Source organism: Scomber japonicus, chromosome 14 (genome assembly GCF_027409825.1).
Source record: "Scomber japonicus isolate fScoJap1 chromosome 14, fScoJap1.pri, whole genome shotgun sequence".
Lineage (NCBI taxonomy): Eukaryota > Metazoa > Chordata > Actinopteri > Scombriformes > Scombridae > Scomber > Scomber japonicus.
In genome coordinates this window covers 15,844,855-15,854,200 of record NC_070591.1, presented here as the reverse complement: position 1 = coordinate 15,854,200, position 9,346 = coordinate 15,844,855, and the positions used below count along the sequence as shown (strand labels likewise).

The window sequence follows — 9,346 nt, the reverse complement described above, 5'->3', positions numbered from 1 at the left end:
AATGTCACTTCCTAACTTCCGACTCCTCATCTGTTGATGGGAAATAGGATCAGTCCATCTTGCAATGTTGCATCCCTCTGGGTGTATCACTTTTCCCGGGAATCATGTCTATCCTTCCGGGTGCCGTGTTTGTGTCAGCATCTTTGGCAGGAAAGAATGTCTTAGATGTTGGTGTCTATGTGTGTGTGCGTGTGTCTCATCTCTGGTGTATGCAAGAAAAGTATTTGTCAGTGTGTATGACTGATTTGTAGATTTGCTGGGTGCATGTACTGTATGTGTGTGTATTTCTGTCTCTGTGTGTGTCTGTGCGTTTGTGTCAGCGTCTCTGACAGGTGTGTAGGTTCCGGGCTGCAGTCCTGCTGACACTGTGGTCTCGCTCTCCTTTCTCTGGTCTGCAGGCCAGACCATCACCACAGTCGCAGCGCTGGAACAGCTCCAAGCCATGGGTGCCTTTCTTGCGGTGGCGCGTGCACACCTGTCCCTCCGTCAGCACTGGCTTACAGATACGGGACCAGAAGTGTCTGGCACAGCACAGACCCTCAGAGCAGTCTGCAGATCTCAGGCAGTTATCCCCCTCTTGACCTGGAGAAACAAAAATGAGAGATGACATTATGTTACATGAAACAGATCTCACTGAAAAGTCAGATGTTAAGAAAATTGTTACTTGAGCCCAATAAAGACTGCTCATTCTTAACAGCAAACTCACCTTTCACAGACTGAGCCTGGTGGCCATGGGTAGAGGGGGGCCTCTTGGTATGATGCTCCATGGTGCCGTTGTGTAAGTGCCAACCAGTGGTGATGGGTGCATCTGTACCATCAATGTCATTTGGCTGACAAACACCTGGTAATGTCAACGGAAAGAGGAGAACTACATTTAGGTTTCTGTATTCACCACAGCAGATACGGAGTGAGTCTACTTTTTTGCGTAAAATATGAATGAAAACGCAGACATACGAGACAGCATGGCTACAAGAAAAATAATTCCCAGCTTTCATTATTTTTAACAACTTGATAAGCATGAATGTAAGTATATAGTTCAAATAAGATGCATCTGCTCACCATTACTGCAGCGGTTTCCTGCACAACACATGGAATCTCGTGCGCAGCGCTTTCGGGTCTTACGGCAGGGCAGGCAGACGCCTCTGGCATCGTTGCAGAATTCATCACCTCCGCACTCTTCATCGTCCGTGCAAACGCCTGCCTGTTAAGGCATGATAAAAACAAAAGCAGCGTGTCATTGAAGTATTACGATTACTCATTAAACATTCGTGAAAGCAACTTTTGTCGTTTCGCACAGACTTGACTTTTACGCACGGGAGAACTAATTACCTGCAAGGTGTCAACAGATAATTTGTGTCCCATGCCACCGGAGGGCGAGGTGCGCGGACTAGGACTGACAGTGTCAGTGCCTTTGCTACCCGAAGCACCGGGTAAGTTTTTGATGGCGTTGGAGTTCATCAGAACTGTCCCCGCGTAAACGTCCCCAATGTATCCAAACAGCGTGAGGTACACAGCCATGAAGCAATGCGTTGAAGGAATCTGCATGATTCTCCCCTTAAATTCTGCTGTGCAGCAAACACACCGGTGTGGGTAGGGGGTCCTTTTTCTTTTTCTGGTAAAAATGACTGAGTGACAACGTCCAAAGCGGCCTTGAATCCTGAATCCCAAAGTTTCCAGAGAGTTTCGGCACGATGCTTGGAAGTCTCCTGACGCACTACAGCCCTGGGATGATCTCTTTATACATGTGGACCTGTTTGTCTTCCCGCCCCTCGCTGTGCACAACAAAGACGGAGGGGTGGAATTTCAAAGAGAGCCCCACTGTACGGAAATGGCCATTTATTCTCCCTGCACAGGACCGCTTTTCACAGTGTCTGTGTAATGATAATGACGTGCAAAGTCTGTCTGGATGCCCATCACTTACTGACGCATACTGGAAATAAAATACACCCAGGACTCACTGTACAGGGAGCTTAAAATCACATTTTACTTTTAAAAAAGAATAAGTTATTTATTTCCAATATCTATTTTTTCTTAAATGTATTTTTTTCATTTGTATTGTTGTTTACCTTATTCTGCTTTGTGTAAGAAAATGTACAGAAAACATAGTTACACTATACTGATATATCTTTTATAATGTGGGTTTGTTATGGAATTATTTGAATTATCTTGTTTCCAACTAAGAACTGAGCCTGAGACATGTTTTTCATGCGTTATAGATCACATTTCATGTATTTCTCTAAATATTGTCCTTATGTCATTCATACGAACATAAATATATTCTATATTGACTAATTGATTTAACAAAAAATGTTGCAGCACATTTGTATTTGTTAAATGACTTCGTTTTACAGACAGCATACATCACAATGTGTGTTTCTTTATAAACTCAACTTTCTCATCTATAAAAGCTGCTGGTTATCCCAGTTTCTTTGACATTCAAGTAGCCTAACTGCCCTTTGGCAGTGTGAAGACAGTGATTGAAGTTACTTGCGTCGATTAACTACTTCATTTGATCCTCCTGATTGCAAAGGGGGCAATTATCCTCCAAAGTGTGCTTGATTACACCAGCGGTGGACATCAATGTGTAGGATATGCAGACCATTAAGGGGTGTGAAAAGTTTACCGAATTAATGGACTTCCGCGGTGAGGCCTTTCAGGGTTGACTGGCACTTTGAGATTAAAGGAAACTCTGATCTGTCCTGCTTTCTGACCCTTTGGGTTGCCCCCCTACTGCAAGAAATACCCAAACTGGGAAAAGATGCGTCCTGAAATAGGTCTTAAAAGTGTGTATTTGAAAAGACGTTTGTCAGCCAAGACAGCTCATTTCACTTTTCATCCAATGAAAAGAAAGTAAACATTTTTATTGATTGAAGTGGTGAAATAGTGCAGTGATCTGTTCAATTTCTCTACAAGATGCTCTTGAAAATTACTGACTCAAGTCAGGAGGAATGTTGGAATTGTTCAAGACTAAATAGAGGCTGAGGCTGATTTGATTTTGGTCACTTCTTGCAGCGTGCGTCCAAGTCAGTTTCCGATGTGCGGAGCAAAGCTCACAGGTGCTGAAGTGTGTGATGGAAACGAGCACTTTGGTTTCTCTATGAAGTTATTTTGGCACTTGGACGTCATCTACTGGTCGCCTATGTTTGTGTGTGTGCGTGCGTGCGTGTGTACGAGGAGGAGATGCGCTGTAGACACCTGACAAACACTGTAGCACTTTGCGCGTTTGAATTGCTGTATATCGTTTGAAGTAGAGCTTTTATCTCCACTTTACTAACTGTCAGTGCTGGTAAGGTGAGCTCCTTTGATGCACTTTGATCCCCTTTGATCTTGAAGACGTCACCCTGTTGTTATGGCTGAAGCCATTCCCTCCTGTCCCCCAAACAGATTTGTTGTGCGAATAACACTGCAACCAGTTTGGCTGAATCATCTGCACTTACCACTAAGTGGTTGACATTAACTCTAGGACTGATTATTAGATCGGAGGCAACCTTAACCAGTTCACATCAAGCTGAGGCAACTGGGTGGAGAAAGATGTCTTTCCTGCAGCTCCCTCATGTGGCAACTGCAGCAAACGGTTTCCACAATACAAGCCTTCAATCAATCATTCTGAGTTGTTTCAAATAACTAAGAGACAAACACCACTCAAAAGTATTGTTCTCTATAATTTTAAAAATCTTACACGTGGCACTCTGCAAAATTAATTTACAGCAGAAAAAAACAACATAAGACAAGGCAAATATCAGGTAACATTACAGAAGGCGGTCAATATAAGACTCAGAACCAGTGGATTGTAAAGTGATGACATACATAAGGCTTTGTGATCAATTAACCTGCCATTAATACAGTAAAATACTTATGGTATGCCTACAGCACTAAGAATTCATCATCTGATTTTTAGTTCTCCATCAACATGGTGATATTTATTCAATGATTCATGTAATGTAAATAGAAGTGTGCTAGTCTGTGGCTTTCTGGGATGACATATGTTGTTAAACCAAACCATAAAATTACAATTTTAGATGACAGTGTGCTATGATCAATGCTATCATACCATTAAAGATTGTCAACAGTGGTAAACAAGTGTATTGTTTTCATATTAGTCAAAGGTTTAAAACTGCAAATCATTCTTGCCTTCTCTAAATGCTCAGATTTCACACTTGAAATGAGTGATGGATGGTCCCTCCCTGATGTGATCTACTGTTCACTGGTGTTTCATGTCAAGCCAGATGTGGTTGACTTCATAAGATCACATTAGATACATAGAAAAAAGCACGTCAATGCAGTCATAGCAGGTATGATAGATTTGATCTTTGTTTAAACTATTAATTAATGTCCATGTGACAAATCAAAGGGGTAAGCAGGAAATGAATTCATATACACTTTTCTCAGCCATCAAATGACTAGAAATTCTCTTTCCATAGTGATTAATGTATTTATTAGATATAACAAAGGATGAGAAGCAGCCATCTAAGAGGACATACGTTTTTTGAGGTGTATATGTGTTCATGCAGCATTGAAAAGGTCTTGTGATGTTAATTTTGTATGCCATTGATTTAAGGCACTTACATTTCTTCTGATTTAATGCTTTGATTGTTGGACATGAGAGGTGATCATGAGCTGGATGAGAGATCATGGTGCTAGTGGACAGAGTGAGTTTTTCACAAAATATAATCTCCTTTTTTCTTTCATTTGTCTCTGAGAAACCTTTTAAAATGTCTTGATAAGATGATGTTAAGATAGTCTTAATATTGTGTGAATGTTGTATCTTTTGCCTCCCAAGAAGATTCAGTCATGGATTTACTTTAAATCTGTTTAAAAACCTTGAGAATACCACTCAGCACAATAAGATGGCGTCAAGTGATATCAAACAAATATTCACAAATTGACACTAGTACCCAATTTTCTAAAGAAGGAAGTCAAGTATACATAACAAAGAAATCAAGCGCAAATATATCACTATACAAAACAATAACCAGTACTGTCATCTCACCATCTTATTATAATTTATCAATAACAGCACCAAAGACATTGAAACCATGTTCACAGTTATGTCAGAAATATACAGGAGCAAACAGAGAAGTCTGGTTTGGTTGAATGGGAAGAGGCATTTGGGTGATTTAAAAACAAAATGAATAGGTATGTACCGAAGCATTCATATGCGTGACTCAAAGCGTGTTTAAGAAAAAAAAAAGTGACTTCATCTATTGAGGCTTAAAATTAGTTGTAACTGCTGATTTTCTCAGTGAATGGTCTTGAGTGCATAATGACACAATGCTTAATGGAAATACTAACAGACATTTCATGTGTGTCGGTGTGATTCAATAAATTTTAAGCAGGGCACTTGAGTCTCGTCTCTTCGCACTGAACGCACAGTGTTTGTGCTTTTCAATGTAGGTTGATCTTATATCAAGTGTACAAAGTATTTGACTTCAGCCTGGTTGTGTTTATCTTTGAGAATATACCTTGTAAATTCAAATACTATGTACCGTACATACTGTATGCCATATCGATGTCTGAATAAGAAGAAAGTTAGTGACATTCAGGTTAGTCTAGAGCACTTGATACCAGTTTTACTTGCAAACCGTTGTGTAGATCTCTGACAATTTCAGAGACTGCAGCCAGCAGCTGTGTGTTAAAACCAGGATGTAACTGCAGTAACATCTTATACCCTCCCAACAAGTCCACCAACAAATATGGAGGAGAAAAAAAACACACAAAAATCAATCAGCCTCCTCTCTTTTTGAGCAGTCCATCACATATTTCACACTCTTATTTATCTTAGAACCAAATTTAGACAGACTATTGAGCATTATTCACCCATTATGTTTTTTCCCTTCTACATGGGAAAACCTGGCTCTATTATCAGCCACTTTCGTATTGTGTGTTTGTGTGTGTATCCCTGCACTCTCTTTGCCTTTGCCTTTTACGCCGAGTGTAAGACAACACTGAAGAAGTGCTACAGCAGTCCCATTATAAATGCTTGATCCAGAGCCACAGTGAAATAAAGGCATATCGGTGACCCAGAGGGTTTGCCATCCATCCGTTTATCTTCTTTTTCATATCTTCTCTTTCATTTTTAATGCAGTTTTTTTTACAACACAGCCATGTTCTCAGTATGGCCTCCAAGCCAACAAAAGAAGAGTTTCTTCTGGTCTTAAGGGGACAGCAGGACTTCAGAAATCAACATCCCAGCCAGAGTTGTCATCAGGAGGCGGGTCCTCGTTGTCCTCAGGGAAGCTGTCGAAGTTACTTGTGTCAACTGCTGAAGTGACCTGGTAGAAGATCAGAAAAATCATACACATGGATTACAAACTGATTTTGACAATGAGACTGAATATAAAATAGCACATTAAGGGCCTGATTTACTAAAGGTCTGTGTGTGTAAAAACGTGTGCAAACTTGACATCACCTGCAAAAAATGCGCAAGCTGATCTACTAACACAGCGCACTGAGGCTTGCGTCTTTCAAATGTGCAAGATAGTACGCACTGTCTATTTAGTACATTTACCATAAAGAATATGCAATATACCCCAGCGTGCAAAATACAGGGAGGAGAAATATGTTATTTAGCACACACATTGGGATTTACCAAACCTGAAGGTAATTTTTCTGACGGAAACTGCGTCTATAAATAATACCTATGAAGGGTAGGTATTAACCAGCTGCGCACAGATGACTAGAACTGGACTAGAACATTTTTGGTTTTACTAACAGCATTGACTTTGTCACAAATATTCTCTCATATGTCGGTTTTTCTGGTAACATTTGTTTTTGTTATAACTCAATATATTTGTTAACTTCTTCCACTAGAACCTGATCATTAAGACACGCAAAACCCTCATTTAAATACTGCTGTCTCCACCCTGTTTTTATTTACGTAAAAACGCATGCAAACGAAACGCGCTATCTATTGCACTGTGCACGCAATTTAGTACCCTTGGGATCTCAGTAAATCAGGCCCTAAGAGTAATGCTATCACCAATGTGCACTTACATTAGGGATAATAGGAGGTGTCAGTGTCCCCTTCTTCAAGCCTTCCCAGTTAAAGCCCTCAAACCATCTAAAAGAAGAACAAAAAGCATTACCTTTTAATTTCATAATTATATTTAACAACACCATTACACAATAAAGAGAAATTAAAGAGGATTATATTAATTTATAAACACACTTACTTGTGCTTTTGGATGTCTTTGACACCATTTTTCAAGTTTCCCAGTCGTTCTGAGGGATTATCCCTACAGTAGAAAAAAATCCCCACCATGCTTCAGTATACAGACCACACTAAAATTAATCACAATGAATTAAACTGCTGGAGGCACAAACACTTACCTGCATAGCTTTTTGATTAGGTTGGCAGCATTTTTGGTAATCTTCTTTGGAAATTCTATCATGTCGATGCCTCTCAGGATGATGTTGTACGTTTTCATGGGGTCAGGGCCAGAGAATGGAGGGCTATGAAATAGAGACAAAGGTGTTAGTTTTGAGTAAAAAAATGCAAATAAGACAGAATGGCAATACACTAAATTTGAGAAAGTCACTTCAGAGAACATTCTCACAGTCTCCGAGCAGATTTTCTCATTTGTTTGTTTTGATGTGTGTGGTACTACAGTATACGCCATCACAAGGAACACTTAAGATATTAGTTTTCATAGACATGCCCAGGCTTGTATGTACCTGCCAGTTAAGAGCTCAAACATGAGGATTCCTAGGGACCAGTAGTCAGCTGAGATGTCGTGGCCCTTGTTTAGAATGATCTCTGGTGCTACATACTCGGGTGTCCCACAGAAGGTCCAAGTCTTCTTCCCAAAACCAATCTTCTTGGCAAAGCCAAAGTCCACCTAATGAATAACAGGCTTTGTTAGGTCAGTCTGACAAATCTGAAATGGTAAAATTGTTTAATATTAAGGTTTTTCACTTGATGCTTTGACTAACTGGCTTTTCCATGGCAGTAACCCAAAAATCCCAAAAACCTTATTTATTTCATACTATAATTGTAAGTTTATCATTATTTGATCTTTTATTAGAGCATCATTTTGTAGCATTTTAGACACAAAAAAAGACACAGACAATGTTAATATTTTTAGGTCATGACCTCTGTTGATCTCTTACCAGTTTGGCATAACCCCTGTGGTCCAGTATAAGGTTCTCTGGTTTGAGGTCTCTGTAGATGATGCCTTTGGAATGCAGGTAGGCGAAGGCCTCCACCACACAAGCCGTGTAAAACCTTGTGGTAGAGTCCTCAAATGAACCCCTGCAAACACAGCAGGACAGAGCTGAACTGAGAATCAATGCTGTGAAGGTCCAGACAAGCACTGTCTGCATGCTGGCACATAACTGCAGCAGTTGAACAATGATGTCTTTTCATAGAACAACCAGGAACCAGGCTCAGGATTACCACAGCGGAACTCCAATTAAAATGTTGTATTTGGTGATTAAGTAGTACAAAGTAACTTCTTCCCAGAAAATAAAAATAACCATTTGATTAAACATATTTAGGGCTGCAACTAACAATTTTCATTATCAATAAATCTGTGGATTATTTTAGATATATATTGAGTATCTGTTTGGTCTTTAAAATGAGATGAGAAAATGATGAAAAACGTCAATCAAGCCCCAGATACAACCAAACATGTCTCGTTTTAGGTAATCCACAACCCAAAGTAGCAATCAGTTTACTAAATGAAGGACTAAAGAAGCCAGACAATATTCACATTGAAGAAGCAGCATTTCTCTTTAAAAAATAGTCAAAACAATTAATTGATTATCAAAATAGCTAGATTAATCATTCCACTAATCGATTAATTGTTTCATTGATTTGTTGCTGTTCAAAACATATTTGAGTCACACATATTGGTAGAAAACTAAAAAACTAAAACAAAATTCATAGCTGAAATGTAAATTTGTAATTTATTTAGAAAAACTAAAAAAACTTGCAAAGGAACATGGCTGAAACAAATGAGGTTTTAGGACTATAAACTGCAACACACTATAAAGTATATTGTAGTCACTAACATTAACAGAAATATGACACAATTAATACAATCCAGTGATATCTGACCTGATTAAATGAAGCTTACCGGTCTCGAAGAATGGTCCACAGCTCTCCTCCTAAACATGCTTCCATCAGCATGTAAAGATACTTGCTGTCTTTGAATGTTCTGTAGAGTCTGAAAACACAAACGTAGGTGTTATCTCAAACAGCTTAGAAAATGCAAATGTAGCTGATGGATGGATGGACAGATGGACAGAGACAATAAATTAATGTAGGGAGTCATGGAAAATTGAGTTTTTTCCAGCATACATAGTCCCCAGTGTAACTCACAACATACATACTTGATATGTGGGA

The 9,346-nt window shown here is 39.4% G+C and overlaps 2 protein-coding genes across 4 annotated transcripts in view; both read right to left on the bottom strand.

The window, feature by feature from the left end:
• Nucleotides 1-316: 316 nt before the first annotated feature.
• LOC128372940 (dickkopf-related protein 1-like) lies at nucleotides 317-1,545 on the bottom strand. The gene is made up of 4 exons (XM_053333149.1): nucleotides 1,323-1,545; nucleotides 1,060-1,197; nucleotides 707-841; nucleotides 317-582 (listed from the first exon to the last, which is right to left on the bottom strand). Exons 1-4 carry the CDS (start codon nucleotides 1,543-1,545, stop codon nucleotides 317-319), a joined length of 762 nt encoding a protein of 253 aa, XP_053189124.1.
• Nucleotides 1,546-6,173: 4,628 nt separating this feature from the next.
• Nucleotides 6,174-9,346, bottom strand: part of LOC128373368 (cGMP-dependent protein kinase 1) — a 79,163-nt gene continuing 75,990 nt past the window's right edge. For all 3 annotated transcript variants that reach the window (XM_053333670.1, XM_053333667.1, XM_053333668.1), the window contains exons 12-18: nucleotides 9,078-9,167; nucleotides 8,110-8,251; nucleotides 7,675-7,838; nucleotides 7,330-7,452; nucleotides 7,173-7,235; nucleotides 6,994-7,060; nucleotides 6,174-6,272 (exon numbers count right to left, since the gene is read on the bottom strand). In XM_053333670.1, the coding sequence (XP_053189645.1) occupies nucleotides 6,174-6,272; nucleotides 6,994-7,060; nucleotides 7,173-7,235; nucleotides 7,330-7,452; nucleotides 7,675-7,838; nucleotides 8,110-8,251; nucleotides 9,078-9,167 (748 nt within the window). The remainder of the gene's footprint in view (nucleotides 6,273-6,993; nucleotides 7,061-7,172; nucleotides 7,236-7,329; nucleotides 7,453-7,674; nucleotides 7,839-8,109; nucleotides 8,252-9,077; nucleotides 9,168-9,346) is intronic.